Source organism: Equus asinus, chromosome 2 (genome assembly GCF_041296235.1).
Source record: "Equus asinus isolate D_3611 breed Donkey chromosome 2, EquAss-T2T_v2, whole genome shotgun sequence".
NCBI lineage: Eukaryota > Metazoa > Chordata > Mammalia > Perissodactyla > Equidae > Equus > Equus asinus.
In genome coordinates, this window is record NC_091791.1 from 29,640,976 (window position 1) to 29,663,788 (window position 22,813).

General features: G+C 44.3%; 1 protein-coding gene across 1 annotated transcript in view; it reads left to right on the forward strand.

Moving 5' to 3' along the window:
* Positions 1–2,405: 2,405 nt before the first annotated feature.
* Positions 2,406–22,813, forward strand: part of PKD2L1 (polycystin 2 like 1, transient receptor potential cation channel) — a 52,972-nt gene continuing 32,564 nt past the window's right edge. The window contains exons 1-4 of the mRNA XM_044752615.2: positions 2,406–2,417; positions 2,913–2,953; positions 5,262–5,515; positions 6,055–6,168. Coding sequence (XP_044608550.2) covers positions 2,406–2,417; positions 2,913–2,953; positions 5,262–5,515; positions 6,055–6,168 — 421 coding nt within the window. The remainder of the gene's footprint in view (positions 2,418–2,912; positions 2,954–5,261; positions 5,516–6,054; positions 6,169–22,813) is intronic.

A 22,813-nucleotide genomic window follows, 5' to 3' on the forward strand; every position in this document is an offset into this window, starting at 1 on the left:
CTCTGGAAAGAAGCTAATGCAAGAGTTCAAGCTTAGCTCAAGTCATACTCCAGTGACCATGAAGGACAAAGATTACTGTAATCTTAACATTTCTTGCAGTGTTACAACTTTCTGCTTGTTTTGTCTTTTAAATTGGTCTTTTTCCTTGCATATTAGTGGTAAAATATTTTTGAATCTCAGAAAAGCTCATTTGCTGCAAGGACAAGAAGGGGGAAGAGAGATAGAAATCATCATTCCATTCCTCATTAGCCTCAGAAAGTCAGATCTCCTGCCGTATATCCTCATAGCACCCGTGCTTCTCCCTTGCAGCACTTTTTATCGTTATAAATCATAAATCATTTGTGCATTGTTTAATCCTATCTTCTTCTTCTTCGCAAGATTGTCAGTTTTATTTGGTATGGGTCCAGGCGGTCTTCACTGCTGCTTGATCCCTAGAGTTAAGCATAGGCTCCACCATGTAGGTGGTGCTCAGTAAATATTTATGGAATGAATTACGACTGGAATGAGGACTCAGGGTGGAAGAATATGTGCCTCCTGTAGTGGAGCCCTCAGAGTCTGGAACAAGAAGCTGTCTTGGGTGATTTCCCTGAGACCCTGAAATGATGCTAGAAGAGCAAGCACCAGGGGGTTCTGCCAGTTGTGGGACATTCAGCCAATTGTGTGTCATGTGAAATTTGGTGAGTGGCTCTGAGGGAAAGAAGAATTGTGTCCTCTCAGGTCCTCTTCCTCAAGCCACTCTGTCATACATCCCCCTTTTCTCTCATGCCTTTCTTTCTCCTTCTTTCCCCTTTCTTTCTAGCCTAGGGTCTCAAACTCACATGGAGTTCTTTTCTTCCCCACTCCACCCCCTCCTGCAGGTGGCCTAACACTCAATGTTAGCTATAGAACCTTGCCTGCCACAGCTGGAGCTTGACCTAGAAGTGATATGCTGATGGATTATTTCAGGACCACATGAGCATTCGACATTTGGACTACAGTGAGCAAGGGGACATGACCATGGCCTCAGACCCAAAAGTCCAGGGGCTTAGGAAACTGAAAATCAACTTCCTTATTTTTGTTGATGGCATCATCTGTCTCCTACCACCATCTGTCCAATCTTCTATAGAAGGCATGGACAAAAATGGGCATAGATGTCCAGGAGGATCCTCTAGAAATGGGAGGAAGGCTGAGGGTGTCATTCAAAAAGGTTCTCTTTGGAGAGATGGAAGATGCAAAATGTATTTCAGCAGGACTTGTGAAATCATGGAGTGATAGGAAGGAAGTAAAAGACTAAAGTGGGTCATTTTGATGAGGAAGTAGGTCACCTCCAGTCTCTCTGTGAGTCCCAGATGAAATAGAACAACAACTATTTTCTTGGTTTCCTGGGCAAGGAGAGCTACAGCAGGACGTCGTGTACCTGAACCTTCCAATGGATCTGGCTTGTCTATTCTGATGTATTGAAAAGCTTGTAGTGGTCTCTGGTACAGCGCTGTGGTGTTTGTTACATAACAGCAGGGAGGAGAGGACAACCCTGGGCTTAACCTGCTCAGGTCCGCTTGCTTGGTCCACCACGTTTGTTACTGAAAACTCAGGCTACTCAAATTTCAATATTTTTGCCACGCAGATGATTCCGGTGGCATATTGGTGAAGGTTAAACTCTCGTACCTAGGGTTCTTTCTTATAGATAAGTAATTTCCAATGTCTTTCATTGAGAATCATTGCCACAGTGAGCCACTGTTACTTCTGGAGTGTGTCCTACTATCCACGTTTATTGGGGTGAAAAAGTTGAGAATCACTATGTACAACACAGAAGGTGATTTGCAGCTTGCTTCGTAGACTGTACGTCACCTCAGGGTTCCTTCCTCTAGAATATGGAAAGTGACATCCTAGGGGAACTTATGTGGAGAACTTATAAGGAGATGGGCCACAATTTTCCATCCCATAGACTTTGATGTCCCTGGGCTCTTTGTCAAGGCCTAGTACATCTGGGTAGCACTGAAGAAGCTGGCTGGGATGGGCATGATGTGAAAAGGGAGCACATTGGTGGCAGAAATAGAGTAACCCTCTTCCTGGTGCCTGCCCTAGGATAGCATGTGACCAAAAAATTTATCCCAGTGAAGAAATGGGATCAATTAACCAAGTGGCTAAGAGGCATCATGATGAAGAGGTGCTTTTGGTTTTGATGAAAAACAAGGCTTGTTATGTGGTTATAAAACTCTTCTAAGAGATGTATTCATTCAAAGACTACGGTTATAACACTCTCCAGTTGAAATGCCATCATTCCGTTTTGGTGTCAGCCGAAGTGGAATGGGTATAGACATGGAGAGTTCTGGGACCCATGTCCCTCAGGGGCAATGCCAGTAGAGTGCTGGCTGAAGGGATCTATCTTAACCGTGAAGTGCTATGGATGAGCAGAGTGCACAAAGATGGATGCTATGGTAAGATAATTAAGTTTGTTTTGTGCTTTATAGTACACAGTTTATAAAGACTTCTATATTCTACTATTTTAATCCTAAAACAGTCCTTAAGATCAGCAGGGCAGGACTTATTATCAACACTTTGCAGCTAGGTAAACAAGGTCTCAAAGGGACCCAGAACCATACAGTTAGTAAGTTGCTAGCCAAGAGTTAAACCCGGAAGTTTTGGATTCAAGTTCAAGCCTCTTGGGTTTTGCTGAACTGGTAAGAGGCAGCCTGAGCGAGAGGATTCCCCTGAAATTAGTTGCCCTTTTTAACAGGGTACGGTCACTCAGGAGAAGTCAAAGGCCAGTAGAAGCTTGAGGACATGGAGAACTCTTGGACACAAAAATCATCAGGAGATCCCACTTGATTACTATATTTGCAACTCCTCAAGTAAGATTAAACATCCTAGGAATGCAGAGTACCTTTTGAGAACATTCCTCAAGCTGTGTTGTATAACCTGTGCTTCCGTAGGCAGTGCTCAAGACTGAGCATGGAAAAGCAATGTTGTCCAGGTAGGTGACCATGATTAAAGCAGTCCAGCTCTGATGCCTCGCATGGCTGTGGGACCTATCACATGATGAACCTCCTAGAGGCCATCAAACCCCTGCTGATAACAGGCCACCCTCAGAATACACAGTTACCCCTAAGGAATCAGAGGCTAGCTCCTGTTCCTCTCCCCACTTCTCTGGACTATATTGCTAGCTTCTTCTTTTTTTTTTAAAGATTGGCTCCTGAGCTAACATCTGTTGCCAATCTTCTTTTTCTTCTCCGCAAAGCTCCCCACCCCCAGTACGTGGTTGTATATTCTGGTGGTAAGTGCCTCTGGTTGTGCTATGTGGGACACCACCTCAGTGTGGCTTGATGAGCGGTGCCATGTCCATGCCCAGGATCCCAACCGGCGAAACCCCGGGCCCCCGAAGCAGAGCCTGTGAACTTAACCACTCGCCACGGGGCTGGCCCTGACCGCTGGCTTCTTGTTCATCATTTCTGTCTTAGTGTTCAGTTTTGCAACCCAGCAGTCTTTTTGCAACTGTTTGGAAAGCTTGTGGGTGAGAGACAGCAGCTCCTGTTCCTTCACTATCAGATGATTTCACACAAAATGGTCAATAGTGGCACAGTTCCTTCCTATTCTTTGTCTTCCCAAAGAAAACAAGCATCTTGGAAATGTGTCTCACTAGCCAATAAAATGGAAAGATGTGAACTCCTCCAACTAGGAAGGCTCACAGAAAGGCCTTAGCTCCAGCACAGACAGAGAGTTAATTCTCTTAACAATATCTGGGACTGGGGCAGGAGATCCATGCAGCAGACCCATGGGTAGGACAGCTGTCACTGTTTCAACCGTGTCTCAGATGTTGGGGTATGCCTATTTATCAGGGGGCTCAGTCCCACCCTGGGCTGTCTGGGATCAAGATCTCTTTATGGGGACACTCAAGACTGGTGACTTCCACTAGGCTGATGTTTTACTGAGCATGAAGGTGGGCTTCAGGCCAATGCAGCAATAGAGTAGCCCGGATGGGGAGCCAGGAGATGGAGAGAAGGCAGCTCCCACTCCTGCCATCATGGAGGATGTAACCACTTGCACTTGTGGGGCCAGCCCAACTCTGGGCCATAGCACATGCCTATAGGTGAGCCAGGACAGGTGATCAGAGGCTGGAACTGGGCATAGGCAGGGATGAGCTTAGAGGCTCATGCCAGGGTTTTAATTCAGAGACCTGAGGTTGGAAAGAAGCAAATCAGTCTTGATATCTCTCATATTTTCGTTTTGTGCTTACACTTTCAGTTTTAGGTCAGGTACTAAGCAGACCCATAAGATAAGGTTGTCAGCTGAGCTGGGTCCAGATATCCACTTCCCTTAGGAGTCCCGAGTTACACTGTCTCGCCCTTTGCTCTGATGCATCCTCCCAATTGGAGGGTTAGCATTTCCCCAAGGCTGAGCCCCATACCCTTAAGGAACACCTTTCTTTCAGTATAGCTCACCCATAAGCCATGAGAGGGCCAGTCTCAGAAAAAAGGATACAGACAATCTGGAACTCTGCATTTCTTCTCCCCTCTTCATTAGTGGTTAGAGACCCTGTCCCTTAAGTATCTGAAACAGAGCTTCTCCTGTCACTATCCTCCCCCAGCTGAGGGGGTGGAGTGAGAGAGGGGAGCCTCCTTCTCCACCCCACCAGGTGACAGCTCAAGGTGAGACATTAAAGGAGCCTCAGACACCATTGGGTGAGCCTGGTAGGGAGGCAGCACTCTTCAACCTCCGTCCCTGCCTTTGGTCCCTACCCCAATCCCTGTCGGCCCGGAGCTTTTAGTGGAAGTTAGCTCAGACTTGCAATGAAGTCCCCCAGCCTCCCTCTTCTCCCAGCTCCTCCCATTGCTCTTTCATCGCCTCCTCTGTCCGACTCAGGACCATCCCTCCACCAGGTGCCATAAGCAAGCAGCCCTCCTCTCCCCGCAGCATCTGCCTCTTTCGCTCACGCCTCCTTCCTTCCACCCCCAATCTCCACATCTTCCTCATACTCAGTTCTCTCCCCTCCTCAAACTGCTGCCTCCCAGTTCCCTCCCACCCCCATCTTTCTTGTCCCCTGAGACTTGCAGCAAGTGGGAGAGAGAGAGCTCCTGGCAGAACTGACGGCAGTTCCCCATGCCCCTCCTCCTCATCTGCTCCCTCCCCAGTGCAGGCACAGATTTCCCCCTACAAAAGGCAGGAGGAGAGGCTGTTGAGACCAGCTGCTCTCAGGCTCACTTTCCTTTGCCTTCAGCTGGCTAGGCTGGGCTGCGCTTTTGCTCCGTCTTTCTCCAGGTGAGAGTGGGTACCTGAGGTGCCAGGTCCCCCACCTCATTCCCTCTGAATGCTATGGAAAGTCCCAAGGGGCAGGAGCTGCAAAATCTGGGGAGTGGAGCCTGGGACAACCCTGCCTACAGTGGTCCCTCCTCCCCACATGGGACGCTGAGGATCTGCACCATCTCCAGTGCGGTACCATCCAAGCCCCAACCCAAGAAGCCTGAAGATGGACCCCAGGAGAAATCACACAGGACCCTGGTTTCCAGCTGCTGCCTCCAGATCTGTCGTGGTATCAGAGGTACCTGTTGCGGGGAGGGTTCTCCTGGGATACTGGAGTCAGGAGAAGGGGTCACCAAAAGCTTTGGGTGGGGGGAAACGTGATCTGAAGAAGAGGAATCTCAGTGTGTCTTTGGGGTTTGTGAATTGCCTGTTAGAACTGACTGCCCCAGAATGCAGAGGCCAGTCTAGTGATCTCCCAGAGGGAGGGCCTGGCGCAGTCATCTCTTGGGGACCTAGAAGGGTGTGTGGGAGCTAGTTTGAGGGAGGACATGGATGTGATGATACCTGGTACTGCCCCCCTGCAACAGGGACCTCCTTTCCATGCATGCCTTCATTCTGTGTGACCCAAAGCCTTCACCCCTTTCTACCTCAGGTTGTTTGATGGGAGAGGACAGCCATGGGTATGGTTAGAGTAGCCAGATTCAGCAGAGGGATAAGGTGATGCATGAGGAGAGGGGCTGAGTTGGAAATGAGAATAAAGTCCAGGGACTGATGGGTGGGGTACCTGGGAGGAATCTTGCTATGGGGGATCCTGGGCATCTCTCCAATGCCCCTTAGGACTCTGGGGAACAACCCTGACTGAGAACACAGCTGAGAACCGGGAACTTTACATCAAGACCACCCTGCGGGAGCTTTTGGTGTACATCGTGTTCCTGGTGGACATCTGTCTTTGTGAGTAACATCTGTCTCTGTGTACATCTGTCTGTCAGAGGCATCTATGTGTACAACATCTGTGTACACATCTCTGCGGGTAACATCTGTGGGGACAGCATCCATCTGTGTGAGCAGGCTGTGTCCTGGGATCTTTCAATATCAATAATAAAATTCTGTTTATTACCTTTCCAGCTTAAGATATTTTGATTAAAAAGAACTTGTCACTGAGTTTAGAGAAGAAGGCAGATTGTTAGAAAGCTGTTAATAAAAGTTGTTTTGTCAACAGTTACAAGGGGAATCCAGTTTTTAAGTTCAAGTTCTTGACACCCACTCAGCAGCTACTATTTTCTATTGGCAAGTTGGAGAGCGGAAGACCCCTCTTTTCTGTTCTAAAGAAAATAGTTTGGTGGGTTTCACATAGTTATTATGTAATGTATGATTCACATTTCTTTAGAGTCAGGAATAAAAGGTTCAGCAGGTCTTAGAGCTCAGATCCCTGATAAACTGGTTAAAGAAGCGAATGGTGAGATCGTGGTCAACGCAGCTCTGTTTCTCCCATGTGAGTGGTCACATACCACAGGCATTGAGGGAAGCTTATCTGAAGCTCTAGCTATAGACACAAACTGGGAAGGTTTGGCCTCTAAGTTGAGAGAAGCAAGTGAAAAGACAGACCAGTGAATCATGGAGGGATGGAGTCAAAGAATTGTAGATAATAATAAAGGGGGCCCACACAGATGCTCTAAGGCCACTAGATAAGAGCGCCTTGTACTTAGCTAATTGCCTCTTTAAAAACTTGCACAAAAGTGAATTTTGGCTAGTTTCACAGAACTGTGTGTGTATGTGTGTTTTGATTAAAGCTCCAGCTTGGACCCTACAACTAAAGATGTGGCCTTAGAGGGGGCATTATTAGGTGGCATTGTACCACACAGAAAGCTCTGTTCTTTTTAGGATGCATGAATCTTTCGAAAGTGGAATCTGAAGGTCTGATAACACAAATGTTGATGGAAAATTTTATCATCTTTGTGAGCCACCCACATTTGTGTGAGCCCTCTAGGAAAGCTGAACAGAAGGCACTTGCTTTGGCTGTACTCGGCCAGGAGTCATTCTGCGGGGATAGAAGGAGAACTTCTGAATGTTTACCACGGGCCATGAGCATGGAGTGAAAACAGACAGGGAGTGTGGGGAACAACAGTTGACCCAGTGTATGTTCTGTGAGGCCCATTTGATTCCTTTCAGCAAATTACTGTCAGAAATTCATTTGTTGACATATTGGTTTTCTGTCTTAAACATCTGCTAGGAAGGACTGTTCCTCTCCTTTTTCAGATCCCTTGATAGCCACAGAAACTCGCAGGCAGAGCCTTTCTCTATAAATGACTCGAATGTCTCTTTTTTTCCACATTAGCCTTTGGAGCAAGGTTGGGAGACTTTCAGCTCCCCAGAGTTATGGGTTTCAATTTCCTCACCTGTAACTACCCAATCCAATAGGATTATGTTAGATTTACATGAAATAATATCCATAAAGCCATTACCTCAATGCCTGGCATATAGTAAAAAATATTCCACAATGCTCACCATCCTGGTTACCTGTCTCCAGAACTGATCTATATCATGCCCAGTACTGGACAAAATACTCCATGGGTGATCTGACCAGTACAGAGCTCCATGATGCTATTACTTCAGTTGTATCCACATTTGGGGAATCATTGAGGACACGCAGAGGAAGTGATGTCTGAACTGAAACCTGAAAGATGAGGAGGATTTAACTCCTTGAAAGGGAGGTGAAGAGAAGGGAAGTTTCTAGGAAGAGGGAACATGTGCCAAGCCCCAAGAGGTTACTGAGGGCCCAGTTTAGTGAGAGCGCATCCGTGCAGCTGAAGCAGAGAGTTTGAAGAGCAAAGTGAAAAAGACGATGAGGCTGGCCATATAAGCATAGTCACATCACGAAGGGCCTTATAAGGCATAATAAGGAATTTGGATGTCATCCTGAGGGCTCTACAGGGAGCCATTGTAGGCTTATAAGCATAGGACTGACACGATAAGTTGTGGGGTTTTTTTTCACTTTTTATTGAGATTATGTTAGTTTACAATCTTGTGAAAGTTCAGTTGTACATCATTGTTTGTCATTCATGTTGTAGGTGCACACTTCACCCTTTGTGCCCACCCCCCCCCCCCGGTAACCACTAATCTGTTCTCTTTGACATGATAAGTTTTGAGGTCTTCTAATTCTGGGAAGAGGACAAAAGCCTGGATCTTGGGCCAGAGAATATCTCTGAGAAAGTTGAATTGAGAAGATGATAGTCCTGTCTCGAGCATATTAATGAAACATTTTATTTAACCCTCACAACCACCTTATCAGGGCCACTGAGTCAATTTAGTGGCAGTATAGCATACTGGTTAGGAGCTAGGTCTCTGAAGCCCTAGTGGGTTCAAGGCCTGGCACTTCTAATTATCAGCTGTGTGAGCTGGGTCAAGTTTGCTCACCTCTCTTAGTCTTGGATAATTATCATACCCACATGATAAGGTTGTTATGAAAGTTAAATAAAATGGCCCACTAATATGCTTAGCACAGTGCCTAGCACATGACGAGTAATACATATTATTATTTTCAACTGACAACAGACACTACCAGGCTGTACTGCAGTGCCATGAACCCAACCAACAACGGATGGTGAGGGGGAATTCACTTGATACCTTCAAACCTCTGGAAACCTCCAGCTCCTATGGAGTTGGGCTCTTAGTGAAGACCTTGAAATCGTTAAACTACCTGAAGATGTGCCATTAACTGCCTTTGACTCTGCAAATTGAAGTCCCTGTCCACAAAGTGCCAGCCCCCTCAAGAACTTCCTTATGAAAGAGAATTTGGAGGCCTTCACATTCTGATGGTTCCTACAACATGCAGTAAACTAGTACTACTGCTAGCTTCCTAGGCCCCATCCTCTCCTAGCCTCTTCCTTCTTTCAGGCAAAGCTTCAGGCAGCATTGAACCTTGGATGTTGCCTCAGGAGGGCTGCTTTGGTGCTCTCCAAGGTCCTGACCTCGCCTCCCTGGCGTCTCAGCTCCCTATCAGCCTCCCTGAGCTCTGGCCATCTGCAACCAGACTACGTATTCTCATTGGGGATGATACAGCCCTCAAAGGGGTGGAAATAGTTTCTTGAAGGGCAAAAGAACCCATTAGATGTTGCAATAGCTTTTGACCTTCCAAAAGGCCACAGTACATAAGCAAATATAGAGTATATATGTGGTATTAAAATTTAATTGGGGGCGGGGTGATTAGGAAGAAAATGTCTAAAGAGGTTTCTGGGTTGGGGGATAATGCAAAAAAAAGATTAAGAAACACCAAACCAGACCTACCTAATTTTGCTGTTCAGTGTGCTGACTAAGCTCTCCTGGCTAAGGACGGGGATGCAAGTCCTGGCCATAGAATCTAGTACAAAGCAGAATGGCTGTTTGCTGTTCTATCAGGATATTGTCTTCTAAGAGCTGCAGTGAGGTGTGGTTAGATATGCACCTTTTTGTTATTAGTACCACTGAGTCTATTCCAACTCCTAGCAAACCTGTGAACAGCAGAGCAGAACCCTGCCTTGTCTTTTTGTGCCATCCACTCACCCTCCAGTGCTAGGTCAGACAATGCTCTGCTGCTATTCATAGGTTTTCATGGCCGCTTTTTTCAGAAGTGGGTGGCCAGATCCTTCTTCCTAGTCTGTCTAGTCTGGGAGCTATGCTGAAACCTGCCCACCACGAGTGACCTGCTGGTATTTGAAATACTGGTGGCATAGCTTTCATCATCACAGCAAAGTGCAGTATGACAATCAAGAGATGAGTAGTGTGGTTTTCCTGACCAGGAAACAAACCCAGGCCAAGGCAACAAGAGCACCGAATCTTAACCACTAGACCACTAGTCTGGATATGCACATTTACCAGTATGCTCTTCCTTGTCAGTTCCTGTAGCTGGGTTCAGATGCTCCAGAACCCAGATTTGGCATTGGGCTGAACACTGTGGCATAATGGAAAGATATGACCATTGCAGTCAGACAAACTGGGTTCAAATACCAGCTCTGCCACTTACTGGTTTTGTGATCTTGGGCACTTCCTTGCTGGAAGGAAGGATAATAATACTTATCTTATGGAGATAACATGTGTAAATGTCGGTGTCGCAATCCAATGTACACATCAGTATAGATGCGGAGAGGGCTAATGGCCACTCTGAGTTTATTATAACCAGCGTTTCAATATATACGTAGCTTACATCTGTTAAACACACACAGGTGTTCTGGATGAAGTAATTAGCGAATGCCAAGAATTCTTAGTGATTTCTCAAGGAGCCCTCCCTTGGCCTCTGTTTTGATATTATCATGTTATTGCTGTGCTCCTATATTTTTATCTCGGAGCAGGCAAGGTCTCTTAGGCAACAGTCCCTCCTGCTCCTGATATCGATATCGTTTCTCCATCTGTGCCCCTGGGGGGCCGCCGCCTGGCTTAGGTTTCCCCCCCCCCCCGGGGGGTCTTACCTGTCATTGGCTAACCGGCCTTCTCACCTCCGGGTCACAGTTTGTTGGCAAGCTTTTTCCAGTGATTATTAACCCTTCCTGTGTCAGGGGCGGCTGCATTTCCCTGCCTTTTGTTTTTTAAAGCAAGGAAGGCGTCATGTTGTGCTGAGGCCAGAAGGCCCATCATAACCAATGCTTGCTCTTGTTGACTTTGTTGTTTTTTCAGGGAGCACAGCAGACGTAAAACATAAACTATTAACATGGATAATATCAAAATCACACCAGCATTAACAAATATGCGTAAATTGAGGCCCGAGAACCAATTGGAGGGCTCTAGCCAGTGTAACCCATTTTCAATGTCTTGAAATATTTTTTGAGAGAACACCTTATGTACTTCTTGTAACTGCCTCTCTAACCGAGCTTGTAGCCCAGTGATGTCATTGGCAAGGGAGGTATTAAATGCCCCCTGTAAATGTTTTTTTATTTCTTGCCAAGATGTCAGCGAGCTATTGTACAGTAGGGGGGTAACGCATTGCATGGTAAACTGCCAGTCACATTTTAGTTTCATATGCACATATAATGCATTTTGCTGCTCTCCCAGCCACTCTACTGCTGCCTCTAATGCCTGCAATCCTGACATTAGCCCTTTATCAATATCCACCTGTGTCTGTAATTCTTGAGTGACATTCACCAAGACGGATTCCACCTTATGGGCTGTTTGAACACTGTTAACCAAGGCAGTAGTAGCTGTAGCGGCTGATGCAATGATAATCACCACGGACACAATGAACGTGATTAGCGTAGCCAAAAACCGCTTAGGGCCTAATTTTCTCATGGACTCAAGGAGGATATGTAGAGCATGCTCTTCGGACCATGTCCAATTTAGAGAAACAGGTAACCAAATATGTGCTCTTCTTTTGACACCATTACATAGGTCACATTCAATGAGGTTACATTACAATGTGTTAAACAATCAGAATACCAATATGGGGGAGAAATATTAACCACATACATACCAGAAGATTCTTGGATAGCAGGGACACTGTTTCCCCATAATAACACACAAGGATGGGTGGTACAAATCATAACGGTATGAGAAACATTTTTGACCAATATTAGTAAATAATTGCCAGTTTCATTCGCATACTTGCCATGGGACAATTGTCGTGATATAAAAGGCAACCCGATCCTCCATATTCCTTTGTGAGGGGGCTGCACACTGTCTCATTGTAAGATAGTTGTAAAAGGGGTCCAGACAGGCTCTGTTCGCTCCATGTTATAGGTTTCTGACTTGATCTGTTGAAGGCCCAAGTATGATTGTCACTCAAAAGATGTCCATGAGGTCCCTAATCCAGCACGTTGGCCCCAAAGATGTTGCCCCGCCTTGGATATGCTGTACGGCAAGGGGACCACTGTGCTGAGTAATGTTGGTAACACCAATCAGTTTTTGGATGGCAAATTGGGATGGAAGGAACTTGTGTGACATTACTTTTGTCTTCGTAAGATGTTGATATAGCAGTAATGTATGTCACATTGGCTGCCTGTTGTCCTTTCTTAGGTTGGTAATAAAATACATTTGTTCCTGAAAGGCAACACATGTTGTGCTTTTGTTTTAATAAACCATACAAAAAGGTGAATTGTTAGCATACATCACCAGAGGTTCTTCTTCCTTTTGGTGCAGGCCTGTATGTTGTTGTCGGGGTACCCCGGTTCCTCCTGTCCAATCAGAATCATTAGAGGACAAAGGGGGATTGGCATGCCACCAAGTAACCGGAGTAGAGAGAGGAGGATTAGGAATAAAGGCCCAATATGTGAGATTCTCATGCTCTGAAATCACCTCAACATGTATTAGAGAAGAAAAGAGGAAAAAGAAAAAAACTGATTTACTTATCCGTTTGTCCATTTTCCGGTTATTCCAGAGCAGGCTGCATGCGTTTTGATGGAATGCACTCAATGCCTTTATCTGTCAAAACACAAAGAGCTCCTCTCTTTCCATATTTAACCATAAAAGGGCCCTCCCAGATATCCGTATAAGGATGTTTTAATCCACAGTTTGCCAAGATATTGTGTCAAAACAGATGTGTGTAATGCGGCCTTTGTTGGGCCATATGGTTCTGAGTTTGACCCATATATCTTTCTGCAGCTGATGTGCCATCCTCTGCTAGATTCAAAAAATTTGAAGTAAATAAGGCGAGATTGAGAATACCTTGCAGATCATTCTTATAATACTCATTTCCTCCTTTCATTTTTTGTAAAGCAGCCTTCAGTGTTCTATGACATCGCTCAATAATAGCTTGTCCCGTAGAATTATAGGGGATGCCAGTTTTATGGATAATATTCCAATTTGCACAAAATTGGCGGAAAATTTGCGCTGAGAACTCAGGACCATTATCAGTTTTAATGCATGTAGGAGACCCCACGAAAGCAAATATAGCAAGCCAATGACGAATGACTCATTTAGCGCTATTTTTTGTATGTGCCGATGCGAAAAGAAATCGAGAGTGAGTGTCAACAGAAGCGATAACAGAAGGAAATGTGCACAGCTGCCTATTCTGCAATTTGAGTAGTTGGATGTCCATGAGAGACTTTGGTCTGCCAGTCATTATTAGCAAGCCAAGCTATACCGGCTTTTCCGGAGCCGTCAGTGAACACGGTTAAGGCATCAGGAATAGGTTGGGAAGAGATAACCGAGGAGATGATCAAATTGAGAAGATGTGCAAGGTTAAAAAATGGTCTGAGGGTCAGCGCCTCGCAATTGTAAACACCGCAAACATCCCCTTTGATAACCTCTGCTATTCCATCAAAATATGTATAGAGTACCTTAGCTGGTGTGTGGGGCAAGTATATCCACTCCAAGCATTTTATAACCTTGCCCGCTTTTTGAAAGACAATAACAGTAGGACTCTTAGGTGTGTTTATCACATAAAGGCATAAGGGAATTTCTGGATCAAAGCGATTTAAAAATTGGGAGGTCAGAGCCTTGTTTACTAGGCTTAGTTCTTGTTTTGTCTCAGGGGTAAGAGTGCGCGTAGAAGAGGGGGAAGAGTCACCATGTAGCAGGAAAACAAGTGACTCAGAGAATGTGTCGGGATGCCAGGAAAAGGACGTATCCAATTGATATTTCCTAAAAGCTGTTGCAATGTAACTAATGTTAAAGTATTGGGTATGGAAATAGAGGGAATGCATGGCTTTACCAGGTGTCTATCAATCATTAATCCTAGAAATTTCCAGGGGGAGGTAAACTGTACCTTATCTTGAGCCATAAGCAGGCCTTTGCCTTTTAGCAATTCAATTAATTGTTGGTATGCTGTTAATGAAAAATTTTTAGTTGGCGCTGCTAATAAAATATCATCCATATAATGGTAAAGTTGTATAGCAGGGTATTTGCTTCGAAAAGTTAATAACACATCTCCTACTAATTGTTAGCATATGGTAGGACTGTTTTTTATGCCCTGAGGCAAGACCTTCCACTGATATCTCTGGGGGACCTCTTGATTGTTATAAACTTGGACAGTGAATGCGAGCTTTTCCCTATCAGCGGCGCACAAAGGTAGAGAAAAGAAATAGTCTCTAATGTCAATAACAACAATTTGCCAACTCTCAGCTATTAAAGAAGGGTTTGGCACTCCCTTCTGTGAAGCCCCCATAGGTTGCATGACAGCATTAATTGCCCTTAAGTCCTGGAGTAATCTCCATTTTTCAGATTTCTTTTTTATCACAAATACTGGGGTGTTTGAGGGTACAATATGGCCTAATTTTAGTTGCTCCTGTACTAGCATCTTTAAAGCTTGTAATTTTTTTTTTGGAAGGGGTCACTGATCTATCCATACAGGCGTGGCAGTTTTCCATTGAATAGGTACGGAAGGAATGTTAATAACATCAGCGGCCCCTAGGAAAAAGGCTTAACGTTTAGAGATCGTTTCCATTGAGAAAGCAAATCTCACCCCTGTCGAGGAAAATAATCCATAACCAATCTACAAATGAAAATTTGGGTGAGTTTATTCTGAGCTTAAATCTGAGGATTATAACCCAGGAGAGTCTTTCCACAAAGGAACAGAGCACTCCAAAGAAGTGGGGGTACACAGGGTGGTTATATACCCTCAAAGAGTATGTTTCACATATGATTGAAATGTCCCTTTTACAATAGTCACGAGGCTGCTCTGTCAGCACAGCCATTGATGGAAATGGCAGATAGGTCTGCTGTTTCAGTGGACCTCGCAGGCTGGCAGGTCTGTTGCCTCGAGCTGGGCGGTCTCGGATGAGCGCTACAGTCAGTTCCCAGCCTAAAGAAAGATGCTTAATCTTTAAGGAGATGCCAACGTTGGGAGGGGGAGGGAAGTTGCACCTTTATCTCAAAATGTCTAAGCAGATATAGAATGCATGCTCAATGGCCACAGTCAGGCCTTTTGGAAAAACAAAGTCAAGCCGAATTAGGTTTATACCAAATGGCTTCCTCATATACTCCAATATATCCTATTGCTTGCCATTTTTATTTGTCACTCCCATAGGGAGTATGGAGTTGGAAGAACGTAGGGTGTAATTAAGGCAATTCTGTTTTCAGGTCCTCTGACTTTGAGTACGTGATCACTTCCCTCAGGTGTCATAAGCCCCCCTACACCTTGTACAGATGCAGAGGTTTGCTTTTTAGGCCAATGGGGAGGCCAAGTGGGCGAGGCTATAAAGCACCGTCGCCAGTGTGGCCGAAGCCACTGGCCCCCCTCTTGGCAGCAGAGCTCCCCAAACTTCGTTTTTCGGGGCACTGGGGAGTGTACCCCGTTTCGAGTTTCCCGACGCCAAGTCACGGTTGATTAGATTACCATCTACATTAATTTTAGAGCAACATTGATTCGCCCAATGGTATCCCCTTCAGCACTGAGGACATGGTTTAGAAGGCAGCTTTTTAATATCGGCTGGCCCTCCTTTACCAGGGATATCTTTTGGACCGGAGTTGCATTGTTTTGCACGGTGTCCAGGTCTTCCGCACTTAAAACAGGCATTATCAAAAAACACCTCTGGGCAGCTACGAAAACGCTGCTGCCATTACTTTGGCCACATGACTATGAGTTCCTACTTCCTAACACGCTCCAGCATATCCCCTCAGGTGTGAGTTCGCCCTTTAAGGTGAGACATAGCAGACTGGCGATCAGCATTAGCATTTTCAAAGGCTATTTTCAACAGGATAATTTGAGCCGCTTCGGGATGAGCTATTTGTCTCTCAATTACCTGCTGGAGACTGTCAATAAATTCTATGTATGGCTCGTTTGGCCCTTGTCAGACATTCACAAAGGAATTGGTGGCTTTGTCTGCCCCTGAACGGGGAGTTGCCTTCCAGGCTGCTAATGCCACCTCTGAACATTGTCTATGCAACATTCCATTTGCCTCAGCCTGTGCTTGAGGCGTCACATATTGGCCGACCCCCTGTAACATGTTGGCACTGATTGGGAGAGGGGGGTTTAAAGATAGATTATCCATAGATCGGGATACAGATATCTCGTTATACTCAGACCTGAAAAGAGTATATTCAGCATGCGACAAAAGAGTCTTTGCGAGCAAAAGCCAATCACAGGGTAGCATACGATAAGTGGCTCCCAGTGCCTCTATCATCCCGACAGTGAAAGGTGGCTGCACTCCATTCTCTCTAATGCTCTTTTTCAGCTCCTTAAACACGCCAAAAAGAAGCGATTCATGTTTTCTTCGCCCATGATTGACCATCACAGGGAAGGCACAGGAAAAAAGATCAGGATCTCCACGATTTAATCCTTCCCGGAGGCAATTATGAACCACACTATACTGCCTGGAATCAACATACGGGGCTGGTGGAGCACAAGGAGGAGCAGCAGGCAAGACAGGAGGGTTCTTGAAGGCGAAACGCCTCTCTAAAAGAGGGGGGAATGGTAAATCATCATCGTCTGAGGACTTTTGTTCAAAATTTGTCTGAGACTTACTAACAGACTTTTTAAAAGAGTCTCTTGGCGGCGAGCAAGGCGGAGGAGGCAGTGGCGGCGCCTCCTCAGCTTTGCCTGAAGGGCGCTCGGGTAAAGAGGCCGAGTTTTCCTCATCCGATAGATCCCACAAAAGGAACAGTGCAGTACGTACTGTTCCCCAAGTCGTTAAGATATGTACATCCTTTAAAAGACCATGATCAAAGCGAGACTTTAGTGCCTTGCCAGCCCTTTCCCACAACTCAATGTCCAAGGTGCCATCCTCAGGGAACCAGGGACAATGTGTAGATATTGCAATATCCTCTGTAACTAGGCGGGAGAAACCGAAACTGAAATCGAGGCATGAGCAGGGGACAAGTAAGGTATTAATATCAACTGAGCTATCCTCGTAAAAGCTTCTATCACATAATAACTAGATAAACAGAACATGATTTTTATTTCACCTTGATAGTCAGCATCAATTACCCCGGGAATGTTGTTTAAGCCCATCAAAGCTGAGCTAGAGCGTCCTATTAATAGCCTAAAATATCCTGATTGTAAAGGTCCCCATACATTGGTAGGAACAAGAAAGGTTTTGTCAACACAATCTGTGACGACTGTCTCTGAGGCCATGAGATCCACTGCGGCACTTCCTGACGAGGCCGCCACTAAATCATTCACATAGAGTCGGCCTGCTGATTGAGAGCTCCCCAAATTTGGTTTTTCGGGGCACTGGGGAGTGTGCCCCGTTTTGAGTTTCCCGACGCCAAGTCACGGTTGCTTAGAGATATTGCCAGCAATATCCTCTGCGACTCGGCGGGAGAAACCGAAACTGAAATCGCCTTCAGCAGCCATGAAGTGTCTTAAAGCATAATTTCTGCTGAATCGCCAATTGTTGGCCCATCATTCTCACGGCGGACCGTCAAAAGGCGGTTAAAATTCCCCCATATCGTTACTCACCAATAATGCCGCCGATCTTGGATCACGTCGGGGTCACCATATGTCGGTGTCGCAATCCAAAGTACACATCAGGATAGATGCGGAGAGGGCTGATGGCCACTGTGAGTTTATTATAACCAGCGTTTCAATATATACGTAGCTTACGTCTGTTAAACACACACAGGTGTTCTGGATGAAGTAATTAGCGAATGCCAAGAATTCTTAGTGATTTCTCAAGGAGCCCTCCCTTGGCCTCTGTTTTGATATTATCATGTTATTGCTGTGCTCCTATATTTTTATCTCGGAGCAGGCAAGGTCTCTTAGGCAACGGTCCCTCCTGCTCCCGATATCGATATCGTTTCTCCATCTGTGCCCCCGGGGAGCCGCCGCCTGGCTTAGGTTGCCCCCCCCCCCCCCGGGGGGTCTTACCCTCAATTGGCTAACCGGCCTTCTCACCTCCGGGTCACAGTTTGTTGGCAAGCTTTTTCCAGTGATTATTAACCCTTCCTGTGTCAGGGGCGGCTACAGTAAAGAATCTAACACAAAATCACTAGTAGTAATTGCCTTCGTATTATCTAGCGGAGTTTCAAAATACTCACTTTGTTCTCTAGATTGGTTGCAAAAAATACCTTTCAAGAAGGAAGCAAATCTGAAAAGGCTACATACTGCATGATTATGTAACTATATGACATTCTGGACAAAGCATTCTGGAGCTAGTAAAAGGACCAGTGGTTGCCTGGGTTTTGGGGAGAGGGGAAGATGAATAGGTGGAGCACAGAGAATGTTTAGGGCAGTGAAACTACTCTGTATGACACTATTGTGGTAGACAGATGTCATTATATATTTGTCCAAAGTCATAGAATGTATACCAAGAGTGCACCCTATTGTAAAGTATGGACTTTGGATGATACTGATGTGTCAATGTGGGTTCATTGGTTATAACAAACGTACCACTCTGGTGAGGTATTTTGATAGTTGGGGAAGCTGTGCATATGTGGACGCAGGTGATACATGGGAAACCTCGGTACCTTCCACTCAATTTTGCTTTGAACCTAAAACTGCTCTAACAAAGTAAAGTCTATTCTTTTAAATGAGTCTATTAAAAAATAGCTTTCAAGGTTTGTAGTTGGAGCCACATATAGAGATAGTATCATTTGAGCAGCATCTACTGCTGATGCTAAACCTTTAAGCTAAGGCGTTTTCTCCACACCTCAGTCTACCACTACCACCACAACCACCATCATTATTATTAACAGCAAAAACAACAAAACTGTATCGAATGACTTTTCAATGTGTCTAACACTACACTATGTACATTATCTCATTGACTACTCCCAATGATTCTATGAAATTGGTTGTATTATCACTTCCATTTTACAGATCAGGGAAGGTTTAGATATGTCAAATAGCTTGCCCATGGCCACGCAGCAAGTAAGTGGCAGAAGCAGGAATCCAATTCAATGACTGTTGGCCTAACTCAAATTCTGAGGCTTTCATCCACTGGAGTCTACTACAGCCTCAACATGCAAATGTGTTACACATTAATTTATTCACAGTCATCAACATCTTCACAAGGATAACTCCCTACCCTACCCTGAGAGAAGCAAAATCTTGAAAGAATTCTACCAGTTGATTAGTTTTCTTCCTTTTTATTGCTGTATTTAAAAAATGATATTAAAACATTTTGAAATGTAGGGGCCAGCCCAGTGGCACAGCAGTTAAGTTCACATGCTCAGCTTTGGCGGCCCAGGGTTTCCTGGTTCAGATCCCTGGTGCAGACTTACACACCGCTTGTTAAGCCATGCTGTGGCAGGCGTCCCACACATAAAGTAGAGGAAGATGGGCATGAATATTAGCTCAGGACCAATCTTCCTCAGCAAAAAAAGAGGAGGATTGCTGGCAGATGTTAGCTCAGGGCTAATCTTCCTCAAAAAACAAAGCAAAATATTTTGAAATATAATTCACCACAACACCAAAGATATTTTCACATCATCAGTCCTTACTCATATATTTATATATTTTACCCAGTTGTATCATATGGTGCATTTTCACTTAGAATAACATCATACACATTTCCTCATGTTTTAAGTAGTTTTTATATTTTCATTTTAGTGACTACGGTCACACCACAATTAACTGAAACATTTCTCTTGTTATTTCAATATTTGTCTATTATAGGTAAATATGTCTATATTTGCTGCTTTTTTTCACTTCTGTTGAATTATTTTCTTGGGAATGTCCAGGGAGAGAGATTACTAGGCCAAAAGATAGGAATATCATTTTAGTACTTACTATGTGTTGTCATTTTAACTTTGTAAAGGATCATGCAAATTTATTATGCCTCTAGTACTGTAAGATCACACCAATTTTGTCACAACTTCACCAACATTGGATATTCTCATTTGTAATTTTTATTATTAAATAGGCATAAATGGTACAATTTACCTTAATTTGTCTTTGATCACTAGTGAGGATAGACAGTTTTCTCATGTTTTGTTATGTGTATTTATTTTTGTATAAATCGCACAAGAAAGATATGTTTTAAGAAGGACAAGAGAGAGGATGGGGTGGTGAAGTTTCCAGTGTTAGACCCTAGGGAGGGACGAACCACCAGGGGCCTCATTTCCAGAATCTGGGTTCCTGGGCCTGGAAAGAAAAGTCAACAAAATTAGGCATCACCAGCCCAGCAATTTGGCCTGGGATGGGCCCTAGAAAACTACAGTGGTCATCCATACTGACCACATTTCTTCTCCCATATGCTTTATTCTAGGAAGTGGGTGGAACTAGACACTGGGCTATTTGGAGTCTCATGTGGCTAAAATAGAGCTATCTTTTTTACACAGGCAATGGAGCAAACCATCAATCTTCTCATAATAACCATATCAGTTGCACAGCCCTTTAAACCTCACAAAGAGCTTTCACACCTATTATCTCATTTGATCCTGACAGCCATCCTGTAAGGGACAGATATTATTATTTTCATTCCACAGATTAGGAAGCCATTATTATTGTTATTATGAATAGTTCAGGAATGGTCAGTAACTCAGAAGGGTTCCTGTCCCTGATGAGTGGTGTTGGTCTTATTCATCAGCAGAGAAAGTGCTGGAGAATGATCTTCCTGCCTTCACCCCCTCCTCCACCATCATGATATTTATGAAAGGGCTTCCAGCCCTTTGTCTTCTTGGCAGGATGGCTGTAGCCTTTTGTTGATGGAGGAAACATTGAAGGTCTTTGTGTGGAAATAATGGCTGTTTGTTTTAGGAGACAGTATTGTTATCTCAAAGGTGCACCTGGAACCAGCCCTGTATAGGAGTGGCTCTGAGCCAGACCAAGGCTGAGTCTGGTCACCATGGAGTTGGGGAGGAGGGCAAAGACCCTCGGCTTTGGTGATTTGTGTCTTACATGCCAAATAATATCAATTGGATGCCCTTTATCCATCACTAGTTGTAAAGAATTGCATGCCTCTGTTCACTCTGTTTTCTTTTAGTGGATGTCAAGGTTCTGTCAATAGATTGGTGAAATCTTGCATTAACAGGAGAAATTGGAGTAAACTTGGAGATTGGGAAAAAGATGGCTTTCCTTTTTTTTTTTAATTGAGATATAATTGACATATAGCATTGTATTAGTTTTAGGTGTACAACATAATGATTTGATATATGTATATATTGCAAAATGATTACCGCAGTAAGTTTAGTCCACATCCATCACCACACAGTTACAATTTTTTTTCTTGTGATAAGAACTTTTAAGATTTACTCTCTTAGCAACTTTCAAATATGCAATACAATATTGTTAACTATAGTCACCATGCTATACAGTACATCCCCAGGACTTATTTATCTTATAATTGGAATTTTGTACCTTTTGACCACCTTCATTAATTTCACCCACCCTCTCATTCCCTCACATCTGGCAACGACCAATCTGTTTTCTGTATCTATGAGTTCGGTGTTTTTTGCTTTAGATTTCACATGTAAGTGAGATCATACAGTATTTGTCTCTCTCTGTCTGACTTATTTCACCTAGCATGATGCCTTCAAGTTGCATCCATGTTGTTGCAAATGGCAGGCTTTCCTTTTTTATGACTGAATAATATTCCAGTGTGTGTGAGTGTATGTGTGTGTGTGTGTGTGTACATATATATGTGTGTGTATATATACACCACATTTGCTTTATCCATTTATTTGTTGATGGACACTCAGTTTGTTTCCATGTCTTGGCTATTGTAAATAATACCGTAATGAACATAGACATGCAGATATCTTTTCAAGATAGTGATTTCATTTTCTTCAGATAAATACTCAGAAGTGGAATTGCTGGATCATGTGGTAGTTCTATTTTTAATATTTTGAGGAACATTCACAGAAGACATCTTTCTTGACTGAGCATTCCTAGATTTGACAAGGAAAGGAACAGAAATATATTGGAGGTTCAGTAAATGTCTGTGGAAATGTATGTGGCTATAGTGATGGCAGAAGATAACTGGTCACATAGAACCTTGACATTAGTGAAGGCACAGCAGTAATGGAGAGAGCATGGGACCTGGAATAAGACAAGCTGGTTCAAATGATGGTGTAATCAGTTAACAGCCGTGTGCCTTTGGCAAGATAGGTCAAGATACTTAAATCTCGGGGCTGGCCCCGTGGCCGAGTGGTGAAGTTCGCTCGCTCCACTGCAGGCTGCCCAGTGTTTCGTTGGTTCGAATCCTAGGCGCGGACATGGCACTGCTCATCAAACCACGCTGAGGCAGCATCCCACATACCACAACTAGAAGGACCCACACAAAGAGTATACAACTATGTACTGGGGGGCTTTGGGGAGAAAAAGGAAAAAAATAAAATCTTAAAAAAAAAAAGGATACTTAAATCTCTAGGAGTATTGATTTCCTTGTGTGCCAAATGTGGATAATGTCTGCCTTTGTTAAATTGGTGGAAACAAATAAGGTACTTAGTATAGTGCCTGACAAATAGTGGGCTTTCGGTAAATATCAGTTTTCATTCCATGTTAAGGTATAAATCAGGGAAATATTGAAATGTAAAGTTTAACCCACTGCAAGCCTGAGATCTGTTTAAGAACATCAGGATAATGCTTATCAAGGATCAGAAAGATCGGCTCCTCTAGAAGCTATTGCCAGGGATTAAGAAAGGCCATGGGGGGCCAGGCCGGTGGCCAAGTGGTTAAGTTTGTGTGCTCTGCTTCAGAGGCCTAGGGTTCGCCGGTTTGGATCCTGGGTGTGGGCTCACATACTGCTCATCAAGCCATGCTGTGGCAGCCTCCCACATGGAAGAACTAGAAGGACTTACAACTAGGATATAC